The 15,892-nt window shown below is 34.2% G+C and overlaps 8 protein-coding genes across 8 annotated transcripts; 2 read left to right on the top strand and 6 right to left on the bottom strand.

Moving 5' to 3' along the window:
- Positions 1-113: 113 nt before the first annotated feature.
- On the bottom strand, positions 114-1,122 carry BX664DRAFT_328546 (CybS-domain-containing protein). The gene is made up of 4 exons (XM_051544616.1): positions 939-1,122; positions 643-831; positions 557-577; positions 114-396 (listed from the first exon to the last, which is right to left on the bottom strand). Exons 1-4 carry the CDS (start codon positions 1,027-1,029, stop codon positions 245-247), a joined length of 453 nt encoding a protein of 150 aa, XP_051401390.1. The 5' UTR covers positions 1,030-1,122; the 3' UTR covers positions 114-244.
- Positions 1,123-1,817: 695 nt separating this feature from the next.
- On the bottom strand, positions 1,818-3,839 carry BX664DRAFT_384437 (aldehyde dehydrogenase domain-containing protein). The gene is made up of 6 exons (XM_051549181.1): positions 3,741-3,839; positions 3,204-3,667; positions 3,085-3,124; positions 2,926-3,005; positions 2,123-2,841; positions 1,818-2,046 (listed from the first exon to the last, which is right to left on the bottom strand). Exons 1-6 carry the CDS (start codon positions 3,793-3,795, stop codon positions 1,911-1,913), a joined length of 1,494 nt encoding a protein of 497 aa, XP_051401389.1. The 5' UTR covers positions 3,796-3,839; the 3' UTR covers positions 1,818-1,910.
- Positions 3,840-5,373: 1,534 nt separating this feature from the next.
- BX664DRAFT_260029 (SET domain-containing 1Bb) lies at positions 5,374-6,045 on the top strand (the record flags this gene model as incomplete). Its single annotated transcript, XM_051540616.1, has 2 exons — positions 5,374-5,808; positions 5,878-6,045. 2 exons carry the CDS (start codon positions 5,374-5,376, stop codon positions 6,043-6,045), a joined length of 603 nt encoding a protein of 200 aa, XP_051401388.1.
- Positions 6,046-6,371: 326 nt separating this feature from the next.
- On the bottom strand, positions 6,372-8,456 carry BX664DRAFT_384435 (uncharacterized protein). The gene is made up of 2 exons (XM_051549180.1): positions 8,222-8,456; positions 6,372-8,152 (listed from the first exon to the last, which is right to left on the bottom strand). Exons 1-2 carry the CDS (start codon positions 8,381-8,383, stop codon positions 6,530-6,532), a joined length of 1,785 nt encoding a protein of 594 aa, XP_051401387.1. The 5' UTR covers positions 8,384-8,456; the 3' UTR covers positions 6,372-6,529.
- Positions 8,292-9,664, top strand: BX664DRAFT_328539 (Imidazoleglycerol-phosphate dehydratase-domain-containing protein). The gene is made up of 5 exons (XM_051544615.1): positions 8,292-8,366; positions 8,638-8,779; positions 8,851-9,036; positions 9,104-9,288; positions 9,367-9,664. Exons 2-5 carry the CDS (start codon positions 8,648-8,650, stop codon positions 9,461-9,463), a joined length of 600 nt encoding a protein of 199 aa, XP_051401386.1. The 5' UTR covers positions 8,292-8,366; positions 8,638-8,647; the 3' UTR covers positions 9,464-9,664.
- BX664DRAFT_378596 (P-loop containing nucleoside triphosphate hydrolase protein) lies at positions 9,660-12,548 on the bottom strand. Its single transcript, XM_051548835.1, has 9 exons — positions 12,271-12,548; positions 12,075-12,193; positions 11,897-12,007; positions 11,228-11,820; positions 10,967-11,154; positions 10,841-10,888; positions 10,592-10,783; positions 9,990-10,505; positions 9,660-9,924 (listed from the first exon to the last, which is right to left on the bottom strand). Exons 1-9 carry the CDS (start codon positions 12,515-12,517, stop codon positions 9,785-9,787), a joined length of 2,154 nt encoding a protein of 717 aa, XP_051401385.1. The 5' UTR covers positions 12,518-12,548; the 3' UTR covers positions 9,660-9,784.
- A 219-nt stretch (positions 12,549-12,767) lies between these two features.
- On the bottom strand, positions 12,768-14,421 carry BX664DRAFT_294333 (Calreticulin family-domain-containing protein). The gene is made up of 3 exons (XM_051542092.1): positions 14,067-14,421; positions 13,503-13,963; positions 12,768-13,431 (listed from the first exon to the last, which is right to left on the bottom strand). Exons 1-3 carry the CDS (start codon positions 14,397-14,399, stop codon positions 12,948-12,950), a joined length of 1,278 nt encoding a protein of 425 aa, XP_051401384.1. The 5' UTR covers positions 14,400-14,421; the 3' UTR covers positions 12,768-12,947.
- Positions 14,422-14,887: 466 nt separating this feature from the next.
- Positions 14,888-15,607, bottom strand: BX664DRAFT_328534 (HotDog domain-containing protein). The gene is made up of 2 exons (XM_051544614.1): positions 15,431-15,607; positions 14,888-15,363 (listed from the first exon to the last, which is right to left on the bottom strand). Exons 1-2 carry the CDS (start codon positions 15,577-15,579, stop codon positions 14,955-14,957), a joined length of 558 nt encoding a protein of 185 aa, XP_051401383.1. The 5' UTR covers positions 15,580-15,607; the 3' UTR covers positions 14,888-14,954.
- Between the last annotated feature and the right edge of the window lie 285 nt (positions 15,608-15,892).

The following is a 15,892-nucleotide window of genomic DNA, read 5'->3' as shown; positions in this document are numbered from 1 at the left end:
CTTCATTTATAAATTTAATGTTAACAATATCTAACTTGCTCAACATCTATCATTATTATAGAAAGATCAAATCATGACAAAGATCAACATCAACTATAGGATCATCATCCGTATAACAAGGAAAAAAACAGATTTTATTTAACAATGATAAAGACAATCGAGTAAAAAAAAAAAAGATTTTTTATTTCAACGACCATCCAACTCGACCCAACGTTCAAGAATAATAATAATAAAAGAGATATATCTAAGCAGTCCATACACGAGCAAGGAATTCAGTAATACCAATGTCGTTTGTGTTGAATTGGTAGCAACCAACAAGAGTGGCGGCAGTGGAAGCGTACAAAGTAGCGGTCATCACTTTACCAAGAATAGGAGCCTTGCGAGAATTGAAGTAATCTATATATATTATTTATATATAAATATTTGCATAAAGGAAAAAAAAAAGGAGCATGAGTACATGGTATTGTTTCCATAATGTATTCCGTTTCATCTTTTGTCGTATATATATATATATGAATTCGTATGTGTGTGTGTATACGAGCGAATGATTACGTACCAGTAATACAAGCATCGAACCCTATTTATTTTGTTCATATAAAAGTTAATATTCTATTATCAAACAGTATTTTGAGTTTGACTTACCAATATGTAAATGAAGAGGCAAGACAACACCAAGAAGGGTATCAGTGACAGGAGAAGCACCCATAGTAAGTTGAGCACCAATAATAGGGACCAAAGCTAAACTTACACCACGTTCAATATCCCAATGGTAAGATCCATGAAGACGATCGGTAGGAGGAGTAGTAACAGCATTGACTTGAGAAGGAACAGCTACACATTATTAAAAAAAAAAAAAAAAAAAAGGTTACCAAAAAAAAAACGTCGATCTTTTAATGATAATAAATAATCAACTACGTATGAAATGATAAAAGACTTACAAGAATGGATCTTGACCAAACCCATAGGTTGTTGACGAGTCAGAAGACGAGCAGTGGAACGAAGAGTAGGGGTTGCAAGACGAAGAGACATTATAATATAATATAAAAAAAGAAAAAAAAAAAAAGAAGAGTGGGGAGAAGGGTTGTGAATGGAGAAAAAGTGAGGAACAAAAAAAGAGTTAGCTTGTTTTATCGTAATAGATTTCCATCCCCCCAGTCCCCTTCACCCTTCCCAATTTTTTTATTTTGTTTCTTTCTCCGCTCTCTTCCAGACGTCATTGAGGTGACTCTCGGGTTGACCGGACAAACGGAATATCAAACCAAAAGTGACCTGCTGCTGCTTATGACACTAAAAGTTGAGACCAGATAATTTTAATTGATGTATGTATTTTCTATGATCATCCCGTTACTGATTTTTTTTTTTTCATAAGAATTGGCGGAGAGGAATAGATAATTTACGTAATTGAATAATATGGTTTACAGATGAGAAAAAAAAAAAAAAGGGTGATTGCGTTGTATTGATTATACCAAAAAGAGAATATACAAAAATGAATAGAAAGAGAAATATGGTGAGTCTTTTTTTTTTTTTAATACTTTCAACCGAATTTATTCATTGGAATTATTCATTGAATCATTTTTGATAGCCAAGCTTCCAAAACGATCAAATTATTGATTTAGCTATGATCATTATAAGAAGAGACTATAATAAAGAATAAAAAAGTTTCTATTGATATCATCCGTTTCCGTAATATAAAAAAAGAATCACCAATGCAAACAAGTCTCTAATCATAACGCAGAAAAAGAAAAATAAACACGCTTCGTATGGAAAGGATCAGTCATAAAAAAAAAAAAAAAGAGAGAGAGAGACGAATAGAATAATTATTCATGAATAGTATTGTTTTCTTTATTACATAATTTATACACATAAAAGGATTCCTATTTAAACAACCAATGAAACTAAACTAAACTAAATCAAAGTCGAGATAAGAGTTGAATCTTAACAGATTTGATGTGAGAATATTCCTTCAAACTATCCAAACCCAATTCTTTGCCAAAACCAGATTGTTTATAACCACCAAAGGGAGTGCTTTGATCAAATACATCGTAACTAATAATAATAATAATAATAATAAAAGTTAATCATCACATCCCTCTTTTTTTTTTTTTTTATTATGTTCCCTTACCAGTTCACCCAGATAGTACCAGCTTCCAAACTGTTAGAGACAATAATACCAGTATCAATGTTACTAGTATAAACACCACCAGCAAGACCATAATCGGAATCATTGGCAATTTCAATAGCTTCATCAATAGTCTTGAAAGTAGCAATGGCAACAACAGGACCAAAAATTTCTTCACGCATCACACGCATATTGTTATGGCAGCCAGTGAATACAGTAGGTTCAATAAAGTAACCTTTATCAAAGAGACGACGACCACCATGGACAAGTTTGGCACCTTCCTTCTTACCGATTTCAATATAATCGAGGATCTTGTCGAATTGAGCCTTGTTGATTTGAGGACCTTGACTAACTTCAGGATCGAAAGGATCACCCACCTTGATCTTCTTAGCTTCAGCAATAAACAATTCCAAAAATTTATCATGAACATCTTCGTGGACAAGGATACGAGAACCAGCATTGCAACTTTGACCATGGTTGTTAAAGATACCACCACAAGATTGAATGGCAGCATTTTGAAGATCAGCATCAGCACATACGATTTGAGCAGATTTACCACCAAGTTCTAATTGGACCTTCTTAAGATTACTCTTGGCAGATCCATCCATAACTCGACGACCAGTGACAGTAGAACCAGTGAAAGCCATCTTGTGCACACCAGGATGGCCAGTAAGATGAGAACCAGTGATATGACCAAGACCGGTAATAATGTTAACAACACCCTATATATAGATAGAGAGAGACACTACTTAGTTTCCTTTCTTTCTCCCATATAAAAAAAAAATGTATTATCTCTATGTACTTACAGCAGGGAAGCCAGCTTCCACAATGAGTTCAGCAACCTTGAGCATAGCCAATGGGGTTACCTCTGAAGTCTTGAGTACAACTATAAATAGGATAAAGAAGGATGAGAAAAAAAATAAAAAAAAAAAAAGTAATAGCAATCTAAGAGATCATTCACTTACTTGTGTTACCAGCAGCTAAAGCAGGAGCCAGTTTCCAAATCTAATCGGAAAGAGAAAGTGAGACAAATATGAAATAACCAAGTTTCTTTTCTTTTTTTTTCCCATGTTTATTTACTTACGGGCATCATGATAGAGTAGTTCCAAGGAGTAATAGCAGCAACACAACCAATAGGTTCATGGCGAGTGTAACACATCTTATCATAAGTAGTTTCAATAGTATGACCATGAATCTTGTCAGCCCAACCAGCAAAGTAACGGAGACAAGCAATAGAATCAGTGACATCAACATCACGAGCAACAACAAATGACTTTCCATTGTCAAGAGCTTCCAAGGTAGCTAATTCATCCTTTTCTCGTTCCATCAAGTCAGCAAGAATGTTAAGTAAACGACCACGTTGAGCAGCAGCTTCTTTCTTCCATACATTCTTGAACGCGTTGTTGGCAGCTTCCACAGCAGCATCGACGTCCTTTTCGCTTGCAGAATGGATCTTGCAAATCACTTGTTCATTGACAGGATTGATGGTTTCAAGCATAGGACCATTACCAGGCACAAATTGGTTATTGATAAAGAGTTGAGTATGTACTATTTTGAATAAAGAAAATAAAATAAGGTTAGACGCTGCATTACGATCAAACTACTAGTTTTTAATATTTACCTTGGATAGATTTTCCATTAGATAATTGAGCAGTTTGGATATCAGCTTGAGCCATTTTATATTTTATTAAAATTAAAGAAATAAAAAATTAAAAAAAAAGAAAAGATAAGTGAAAGAAAAGAGAAAGAAATTGATTGGGAAGCAATTCAACCTTTTTATATATGAGTACTCAATAGATATAAACCAATATTTAACCTCCGCTTCCCTTTCATCTTAACATGAAAATATAATACCTTTATTGAAGCAAGATGTTTACTTTATTATTAATATGAAGGTATCTATTCTTGATTAGATGATATTTGAAAAGACTTCTTGATCAATATAATATTGATTGTTAATAATAATAAAAAAATGATGATGAAGTGAGTCAATATCGTTTAGTTCTGAATTGGGTCTATCGTGAGATATTTTAATTTTGTGACAAATCAAGCGCATTTGCTTACTACAGTTGAGTCCTCTCTTGACCATATTTGGATATCTCTATTTGAGGGCCCATTTTCATTGGGAGTCTGATAGATGATTGGGACCAATGGAGTGTACGACGGCGTTTGATTTGTATTTCTGCAAAAATAAGGGATGTTTGCGAAAAAAAAAAAAAAAAAAAAAAAAAAAAAAAAAGTAGACGTGGCTTTTTATTTCAATTTTATACAGTGTGAACCAGATTTGCCATTGATCAACATAACAAGTGGGGAAGAGGTGATTTTTTTTTAAATTCCTCCCGCTTATTTTTTTTTTTTTTTTTTTTTTACTTTCCTCCTTTTTTTCGTTGTTTTATGCTTAAAATGCTATGACGTTACCACCATCCTTTTCAAGTACTTATGACAATAAAGGTCGTATGGGTACAAATGGCTCGTACTACTTAAGTATTGACGCGATACAACCTTCTCTTTCGTCCCATCCTGTTAACCATGTCCATCCATTTTATCCTGGAACTCATCAACAAAATATTTCTCTACCTATTACCAACTACAGTTACTCACCATTACCAACAACAGCAATGTCTCCACTTCCATCTTATCCTTTAAATGCATCATGGGCTTATAGTAGCAACATACTATCATCTGCAAATCAACTTTATTCAACGTTTCAACACCAACAGCCACAGCAACAGTATTACGCTTATTCTCAACCATACCAGTTGCCATCTATTCCTTTCATACAGTCTTCCGTTTCTACCACTCCTTCAATTCAAGCACAATCAACCCCAATAGTTCATTCCTCATCATTGTCTATGTCACGACCTGTCTCGATTCATGCGTTGACAACAGCTCCAGAGACGATCACACCAATTTTATCACCAAAGACTGAAGACACTATCCTGGATGACAGTATACAAGTATCACGACGAAAAAGCCGAAAACGGAAGGGAAAGTATACTAAGCATCAACCACTGAACAAGAACAAATTGGAAGAGGAAGCTCGAAAAGAATCACAGCGATTGGCACGTGAAAGGTATGAATCTGCATTATTATCCCCATATTCTGATGATGATGATAATAATAATAATAATAATAATGATGACGAAAACAAGACAACTTCAAGTAACAACCCATTTGATCTGGTCAAGGATGCAGAAGATTATGAATGGATGCGATTGGCTATTTTGGAACAATACTCATTTATACCGGATACGATGGACACAAGTCATCAAGTGGAATGTGCACGTACACGACCATATAATGAACACAATGGATCATCATCAACAGTCACCAAAACAAAAGAAGAAGAAGGAGGAGGAAGTTTGGATAATGAAAAGAAACGATATTGCTTATCCATTGCCAACGATACGATCAAGTACAAGGAATTATGTAAACAAAAAAAACGACTCAAGTTCAACAAATCACGTATTCATGACTGGGGATTATTTGCCATGGATCCTATATTACAACATGAATTTGTCATTGAATATCTTGGGGAAAGAATCCGACAACAAGTGGCCAATCATCGTGAACGAGAATATGAACAACGTGGAATAGGTAGTAGTTATTTATTTCGCGTGGATGATGATCTAGTCGTGGATGCAACGGTGAAAGGCAACTTGGCTCGATATATTAATCATTGCTGTACCGTAAGTGAAAAAAGAAGAAAAAAAGATAGATGAATTGGAAACTTGGATTGACTTTTTTTTTTTTATTAGCCCAATTGTTGTGCGAAGATTATCAGAGTGAATAAAACGAAACGGATCATCATTTATGCCAATCGGGATATCCAACCTGGGGAAGAAATAACCTATGATTACAAATTTCCTTTGGAGACCAACAAGATACCTTGCTCATGTGGTAGTGACCAGTGTAGAAAATCGTAAGTCAATTACTAGTAAAGAGATATAAAAAAAAATATGATGAACTGACTTTTCTTTTTTTTTAAAAAAAATAATAATAATTGTAGGTTGAATTAGATTAGCTCCTTCTTATCTATATACCTGTATATATTGCCTTTTATTTTCCTTATTATTTATCTATTTTAATGGATTGGCCTCCAGGAATATGTCATGTAGATAGTTGACTGATTTTTTTTTTTATTTATTTATTCTATTTTTTTATTATCTTTCGGCTGATCTCCCTGAATTTGCCATGTATATTTCACCGTATTCTCTTCAAATAAAGTTTTTACTTTTTTTTTTTTTTTTTTGTCATTGATTTGTTATATTTTGAACTATTTCAACATACAATGTTCCAATAAGAAAAAAAAAAGGAATGTAGTAGGGTTTATTTAAAAACAAATGTAACAGGATATGAATACAATTGATTATTTGGTATCGTATAATAATAATAAGAATAATACTAAAACTATTCTAACGAAGAAGACCGTGAGAGAGAATACACTTGATTGGATTTGCCATCTATACAGGACCAAATCAAAGAATCACCAGATTGACCAAGATAACGTACGGTGACACCAGCCATAATACGTTGAGAAGTTGCAGATGTCATGTGCATCACATTCACACTTTCTTTTGCAAATCCTACTGCGTACCAGTCGTTGGGTCGTAATGGCAAAAAGGCAATATGGCCATCAGGAGGGTCAGGCCAGCTATAGACTTGTGTCGAGAAAAGAACACCGTTCATGTCAATGATCATACTATGACATCCAAATGTGGCGAAAAAGAGTTGTGGAGCTGTCATGCTTGGTACTGCCACTGCATCTGTGGCTTCAAAGGGCGTGCGTGTCATCACAGTGTCATAGGAAGGTGGGATTGAGAATTCCATTGTTAATGAGGCAAGACCATCAGGATAAAAAGGAAGCTGAATTAAGGATGTCCATTGTAGTGAAGGCGCATTGAAACTGAGAGGTCGACGAGATGATGATGCTAAAGATGCTAACGTTGTTGTGGTTGATGATGATGATGATGATGATGTTGATGATGATGATGTTGAAACGAAAGGAAGATCAGAACGAGATGAAGTACCCATTCCTGTTGAATGAGATCGTGTGAATCTGGTTGTCGATATTGATGATGGTGATGATGATGGATGATTTTGATGATTCGTTGTTGTCAATAATCCATGATATGCATATTGTTGTCGAAAACAAGCCGCCTGGTAAAGTTGCTCTAGTTTAGCGTCAATTGGGACAGTTTTCACCTTACTATTCTGAATACTGATCAAAGATGCTCCATGAGGAAATACTGCCACAATATGCCGCAGAGTCACACGATCGTCCGCAAATGAGATAGTCTGTGCTTCCGCAGGAATCCAAAATTCTTTCAATAGAGTAAGGGGTCGTTGCTGATTTCGTTGTTGTTGCCACAAAAGGATACGATCGCGTTGAAGAATGGCCACAAAGACATAACCACTTGTTTGATAGAGATGAATAGAGATTGCATCTTTGGTATTTGGCAATTTGTAACAAAAATCTTCTAAAGCTACTTTGTTTTCCCACATATATCGTTTCCTTAAACTACCATTGAGTGTAACAAGAGGTTTCGATGAAGAAGTAGATAATGATGATGTTATTGTTGAGTCTAATTGTTCTGTTGAAGTTGTTGATGATGATGATGATGATGATGATGATGATGTATGTTGCCACCACGTGTGAAGATTCCCGAGGGGGTAGATTGTCGTACAGTGGCTCGTCCATTCCAATTCAAGAACACCATAACAAAGCCTAACAATAGCTGACAAGGAATAACACCGTACTTTCTTCATTCGGTCAGGTAATACCAATAAAAGACCACAACTAGATAAGAGTTTCAACTGACGAGCTTGAATCCATATGATGGTTTTTGGCTTTTGTTGATCTTTTAATGCCTTCAAATCCACTACTTGTAAACCATCCGTAGAGTGTCCCAATAAAAGAAATCTATCTTCGATCACGCAACTGCTGTAATAGGATGTTGTTGATTTGCATGTTTCAAATAGATTCAAATCCAATAAAGAGAAATCAGGTTGATTCGATGGTGTTATCCTTTGCTATATATATAAAAAGAAAGGTCAAAAACGTGAATGACTCGTGAAACAATGTTTATTTTATATTCTTACAGTATCAGTTGATTGATTAGTTTCTTGACGAGTTGAATTAAAAGTATAAGGAGGTGGAGGAGTTGTTGAACCAGTATCTTCCTGGGCAAGAGAAGAGTTCATAACGAGGTGCGGTGGAGGTTGTGGTGGTGGAGTATTAGTATCACTAACCAAAGTCATCATAAAAAAGGTATTGTTTTATATAAGTCACTGGAATAGGGATTGTATATAAAATAAGAAAGATAGGGTATGATACAAAAAAAAAAAAAAAAAAAAAAAGTATAATAGTTTATGAAAGAAAAAAGAAAAGAATATAAAAAAATCTCGAAATTTAACAAAACGGAATTCCAAAAACGAATAATCTGCACCAAGGTAATAAAATTTTCCATCTTATCGCTATTTTTTTTTTTTTTTCCTTTTCTTTCTTTCCTTGTTACATTATCAGATATGAGTATTATTCCTCGCTCCAGTGAAGTCACCCGAAAGACAAATGAAACTGATATTAACCTTTCTTTGAACTTGGATTCCAAATTCGATCAACAAATTGAAATCAATACTGGTATCGGTTTTCTGGATCATGTAAAAAAAAAAAAGATCAATATTGTTGTGACAGCTATGACTCACCTATTTTTGTTTTGTTTTTCTAAAAGATGTATCATGCTCTTGCTAAACATGGTGGTTGGTCTTTGACTCTTCATTGTAAAGGTGACTTGCATATTGATGATCATCACACAGCTGAAGATACTGCTATTGCATTGGGTATGGCCTTCAAGAAAGCATTAGGAACACCTAAAGGTATTAAACGATTCGGTTCAGCTTTTTGTCCTTTGGATGAGGTAAATCTCAAAAAGAAAACGATATATACATATCATACTTATTTATTTTATTTTTATTTATTTCAAGGCTCTTGCACGTGCTGTTGTTGATATTTCTGGTCGTCCTTTTGCAGATATCAATCTTGATTTGAAACGGGAAATGATTGGTACTTTGTCCACTGAAATGATTCCTCATGTATTGACTTCTTTTGCTTTTGGTGCTGGTATTACCTTGCATGTCGATGTATTAAAGGGGTCCAATGATCATCATAAGTAAGTAGTCATATTTTTTTTTTTTGTAGAAGGATATTTGAATTCATGTGGTTTTTCTTCTTGATGTAATTTGAATAGATCTGAATCTGCTTTCAAGGCTTTGGCTGTCGCTATTCGTCAAGCTGTGGAACTTACTGGTACTAATGATGTACCAAGTACAAAGGGTGTATTGTAGATCTCTTTTTTTTTTATATACAACATATAGATGCATACTTTTTTTTTATCCATAGTTTAGTTATTTCTTCAATAAAACTTCATCATATATATTGATTTGGATGATGCATAGTAGTGATGATGATTTGATATTGAATATAATTAAAAAATAGTCAAATATATATTAGTAGATCAACAAATGATAAATAAACCAAAGTAAAAATGGACGAATGTATTTTATTAATGGATGGATTTGATACAAATAATAATAATAATAATGATAATAATGATAATGTAAACTAAAACTAGGGACAATATATGAATATAAATCTATCGCTTATGATCACTGGAATTGTTTTTCACCTTGTTGTACAGTATGTAAACTGGAAGCCGATGAGCTAGGTCTTTGAAATTGAATTGGGTTAGCTATAGATGAGTATCTTGATCCTGATGACAATGCTTCCCTATTGGCCCCTGTAGCATCTATCAAAAAAAAAAAAAAAAAAAAAAAGTAAGATGATGGAATTACTTTTGACTTGTTTCCTTACCTTTTCCTTTTCTAAAACCAAGACCTCGTCCACGACCTCTTCCACCGCGACCCCGTCCACGACCATAACCACCACGATACGAATGACGATGTCGAAACTTGGGATTGGAGAGAGCCAAATCCATCAATGCTTTTGGTATCAATTGATTTGATCCTTCCAAGTGATTCACTAATTCACCAGCAAACCTGTCTTCCTTTTTCGTAATCAGAGTGATTGCCTTTCCTTTTTCACCAGCTCGACCAGTTCGGCCTACACGATGAGTATGTGAATCAATATCTCGAGCAATATCATAATTGATCACTGTCTTGACCGCCTTGATATCCAATCCACGAGCAGCCACATCAGTAGCTACTAGTACCGTCAATTTGTTGCTTTTGAAATCTCTTAGTACTTTTTCTCGTTCCACCTGCATTAAATCGCCATGTAATGCACCGACGCTGTATCCAGCTTCCTTGATATTGTTTGCTAATAGATCCACAGCTCCTTTTCGAGAAACAAAAATGATGACGCTACCATCTAATAAAAATAATAATTATAATAAATAACGTGAATATAACTTTCTCTAGTTTTATTTCTATTTTTTTTTTTTTTGGTCTCCTTACCTATGCAAAGTGATGGAAGATATTGCATCAACCAATCCCATTTCAGTAATTCATCTTCCAGGACAACCACTTCTTGAGTAATATCTTCATTGGCTTGACCAGACTGACCAACACTAATACGTACTGGATCGGTTGTCACTTGTCTTGCAAGGTTTTCTACTTTTTTTTGGAATGTAGCACTGAAAAGTAAGGCTTAAAAGAAACAATAGTTAGTATGTAGCATTTTAAATATATATATATATGACTTACTTTGTCTATCAGGTCGAACATTGTCACAAATGGATCGTACTTGAGGTTCTGTTTATATATATATAAAGAAAGGAATGATATACTAAGTATATGAAATAAAAATGAATTTCCATTTTTCATGATTACCAAATCCCAAATCAAACATTCGATCCGCTTCATCCAAACATAAATAACTGACTCTTCTCAAATTGGTTGCTTTCATTTTGATCATATCAATCAATCGACCAGGAGTAGCCACCAGTATTTCCACAGTTCCACTACGAAGATCTTTAAATTGTTGCATTTTCGAGGCACCACCATAAACAGCTGCGACTCTGAATTATAAATCAAAAATGATAAATAAATAAATAACAAAAATGTATACAACTTTTTTTTTTTTTTACTTACTTGAGTCCATAACCTTTTGCAAATTTCTTCGTTTCCGAATAGATTTGTACTGCCAATTCTCGAGTAGGAGCCAAGATAAGACCAATGGGACCATCTCCTTTAACCAGCTCTTCTTGATCCATGATGTGTACTAACATAGGTAATACAAAAGCTGCCGTTTTTCCAGATCCTGTTTTTGCAATGCCAATGATATCTCTGCCTTCTAATGCCACGGGTATAGCCTGTTTCTGAATACCAGAAGGTTCGGTGTAACCAGCCTTGATGATAGCCGCCATCAAATCTTCATCGAATCCAAAATGAGCAAAGGAAATACAAGGTTTTGCTACTTGACTTCCAGAAACATATATTCCAATATCTTTTCGAATTTTTTGTGTTTGTTCCATTGTCATTGCTGTAATATCCGGATGTTCTTGATAAAAGTATTTTTCTATTTCTGGGTACTGAATACTATCGTGATCAACACGTGCCAATGGTTCAATTTCTTTCTTGCCTCGTCCATCCACATTGTTGTTATCCATATCATCCGAATCGTATCGTAATTGAGCGTCTACAGCTGCTGCAGTTGCATAGACTTCTTCATCAGAATCGGCATTCTGTTCAAAGTAAAAAAAAAAAAAAAAAAATCACTATGAGTTCTCTTTTATTAATACCATTTTTCCTTTTACTTACTTCATCACGTTGTGTTGATCTTCCAGTTTTGCCAATAACAATACCTTTATCTTTCATATGTCGTACGTATGTTTCAATGTCATCTTCTTCTTCTAAATCGTCACGTCGAGCCTAATTCGAAAAAGAATTAATTTTAATATACACTTTCATATCTTTCATTATCTTGAGCTTTTTTTACCTTTTGTTCTGGAATAGACTTTTTCGCTTGTTCAGTCATATCTGCCATGAATGCATCCAACGGATCGTCTTCATCCAAGTTAGTCGTAGTTTCAGATTGGTTGTTTACTTTTGTTGGAGCTAAAAATGATAATAATAGTAAATAATCACAACGTTACCAGTAAACACTTATATGACTTTGTCTTTCCTTTGTTTACCTAAACCTGCACTGATTAAAAAGTCATCTTCATCGTCGGCTTCAATGGTTCGTTTTCGTTTCGTTTCAGTCGTAGGTGTTGATGATAGCTGCCCGTCCAAGTTTGATTGTCTCTTGAGAGTGGTTGTTGTTAAACCGCTACTAGACGATACTGCGGAAGGTTGATCGTTTGTTGTATTCGTACTAGTCGTAGGTTTGCGTGTTGGTAAACCAAATGTAAACTTTTTAACTCCTTTTTTCTGATCCATGATGGAAGTAGGAAAGGAAGACAAAAAAAAAAAAAAAAAAAAAAAGTCTGTCTTTTGAAATTGTTCCTCTCAAGAAATTTATCCAATGGTAAACGTTCTTCCACTGAATCAATGCGACAAGGCTGGATTTCCCTAAAATGAAAATAAAACATCCTGACTATCACATCAATTTTAACGCGATCAAGTAATCATTCTCTTTCCTTATAATATCAACATCTTTTTAATGACTTCAAAATGGCAAACACAAAATATAAATTCAATTTGTTTGTTTATTTTTTTATTTACTTTTTATAATATTATTGATACTAAACAAAATGAGTTTTTTTAAACGATAAAATAAAAACTAAAACTAAAAAGCGATGAGAGAGAGTGACAAAATATATGTAATTGTGTATGTATGATTATATTAAGAAAAGGGGATTGGGGATATCTACAATTCGTCCTTGATAGGCTTGGTTTCCTTAACTTCTTCCTTGACTTCTTCCTTAACTTCTTCTTCCTTCTTTTCTACAGGCTTGGTATCAGATTCCACAGAAAGGTCGTCCAAATCGATTTCAATGGGTTCTTCGGTTTCTTTTGATGATGGTTGTTCAGGTTTTTCAGCTTCGAGTTTAGCCTTTTCTTGTTCATCATAAGCTTCCTTTGCCTTAACTTCTTCCTTTGCCAAAGCCAAAGATTCATCGCGTAATTTCTTAGCTTCAGTAGCATCATCAGTCACTAAAATGTTGTTGAAAATAGTACCAGCCTTGACTTGCCATAAATCGAAACCAAGATTGTCGAAAGTATAATGATAAATAGAGTCATCCAACTTGTATTCGGGATTGTCAATTTCAGGATGTTCCCAAGCACCCTTGTATTCAGGATTAGGAATACGTTTTGGTGTCCAAACTCCCTTGTATTCAGGATTAGTGATACTATTAATTAAAAAAAAAAAGGATGAGATGAGTGTCTCTATTTCTTCAATCCTTTTCTCTTTTATACTTACGAAGGAGCTTCCCATTCGCCATCCATATCATCATCCCAATCTTCAGGCTTGGTCGCTTCAGGATCTGGAATAAATTCAGGAATACTATCCCAATCTTCAGGCTTGACATCAGAAGGATCATCAATTTCAGCTTCATCTACCCAATCAGCAGGCTTAGAGGCTTCAGGATCTTTAATGGTCTTGGGGGGTAAAAAGTCCCAATCTTCTTCAAGCTTGCCAGCAGCCTTTTCTTCCCCATCCACCAAGATTTGATAAGTTTGATCAGGCTTGATGCTGAGAGTATAAGTATGAGTGTAAACATCAGTGGGAGCAGCAACAGTCTTCTTGAGATCATAATTCTTTCCCTTATATTGGAGAATAGCATGTACAATAGCCTTGGTACCACAAATATCAGGACCAAACATGATGTTGTATTCACTGTCACCGTTGAATGTGGTAGGTTCGAATTTGTCAGAGAAGATCTAAATAAAATAATGATATCATAAGTTCACACAATCACACTTTATAAATATATATATATATATATATATAATTTTCTTTATTTTTTTTTTTTGTTTAGCTTACCTTTACATAACTTCCACCACAATCAATGTTTTGTTCATTCTTCACGTCAAATTGAACAACAAATTCCTTATCCTTATTATCGAAAGTCTTATTGAACTTAGTAGAAGTAGCATAGAATCGATAATCTTCAGTTGTGCGAAGACCAGCATTCTTTTCAGTATCCACAGACCATTTTCCAGAAGAGACTTCAAAGGTACCCAAATCGGCACGATGAGTAGAAGGAGTCCAACGCTTAGTCCAACCTTCACCATCAGAGAAAGTTTCATGTAAAAAGACTTCAGCAGAAGTAAGGGCAGCAAGACCTAAAATAGCAGCAATAGTAGGAATCTTCATGTTAAGGATGATGATAATACAAATATTCAAAAGGGAAAAGAAAAGAAAAAGTTTGAAAAAGGGAAAAATTGAATTCCTTTTTATAATTGCGCTGGAATTGACGTGGCAGCGAATTGTCTTTCAGCCAATCATTTTCTTTCATTCTCCTTCATTCAGCAAAACCCTTTTTCTTCCCCATTAAAGAAAAAGATGTACTTGTACGTCCTTAATATCAAATTATGCCATTCATCATAAATCAATCTATTTAACCAAGAAAAAAAAATCCATCCTTCCTCTTTTATTGTTATTCTTTCCAATGACAAATAAATACATATTTATAGCAGTCGGACAAAAATAGCTGCACCAAGAATTATCTAGTTTCATTGGCCAAAATTCAGGTACAATTATTCTTCAAAAATCTAGAAAAAAAAAAAATCTACAAATCGCGAAAAAACTGCAAAATAAAAAGTAATCATCATGGATGAGAGGATGTTACAAAAAAAAAAAAAAAAAAAAAAAACTTGTTTATTGAAATGCGTATAAAAAGAGGTATAAACTACATTCTAAACTAATCAATCAAACAATCAATGGTTGAAGACCCGCCAAGATTTCAGTAGGTAAAGAGACCACAGGTTTTCTAGCTTTTGGATCCACAAACACGTGCGTAAATCCACCCACAACAGAAGCCAGATTATGTTCGTCGTTATTGCCATTATTGCTTTTCTTTTCAAATATACCTACCCGATAAGTAACCGATGATTTCCCCAATTTAGAAATCACCAATCCAGCTTCCATCACTGAAGGATATGATGCAGGTGCATAAAAGTTGGCTGAAGAATGAACCACTAAGCCTATAGGTTTCGTCTGGCTCTTATCTAAAGGATCCAATCCACAATATTTTATTAGATATTCATTCACAACAGTGTCAATATAATGATAGTAGATAGAGTTGTTGATATGTCCATATTGATCGTTATCTGTCCATCTATATAAAAAAAAAATATATTTATGAAAACCATTAACTAAAAAAAAAAATAGGAAAGGGGAAATACCTGGTTTGAATGGGTAAAAAGTATTTATAATCGTTTCGTTCTCTAAAAGTAGGAGGTTTCGCTGTAGCTGTTCTTACTATATTTGTTGGTGATGATGAGGTAGTTAAATGTTTTGCTACCAAGGATAGTCTGGCTTGAGAAGCATTCATATCGATCAGATAAAACGATAAAGAAAAAGAAAAAAAGACAAAAGAAAATTATTTGAGTGAATTTGAGCAGATCTTTATTGAAATGCCGCATTTCATTTTGGAATCAAAACTACTTTTTATTTTTACCAAAAAAAAGAAAAAAGAAAGTAAATCATCATATCATCCTTCTTTTGATACCTTAGAATAACAGCTATTAGTCATTTACATTATTCTTATTATTCTGCAAGTATTGATGAACAAGGAAGGATATCTTGTTGAATAACAAAACCTCTGATTGGTTGTTATTCATATCCCGCAGTTTGAATTTTTTTTG

Source organism: Halteromyces radiatus, assembly GCF_025201355.1.
Source record: "Halteromyces radiatus strain CBS 162.75 chromosome Unknown BX664scaffold_3, whole genome shotgun sequence".
NCBI classification, from domain to species: Eukaryota; Fungi; Mucoromycota; class Mucoromycetes; order Mucorales; family Cunninghamellaceae; genus Halteromyces; species Halteromyces radiatus.
Note: the sequence above shows the minus strand (reverse complement) of the source record. Positions and strands in the feature narration are given on the sequence as shown.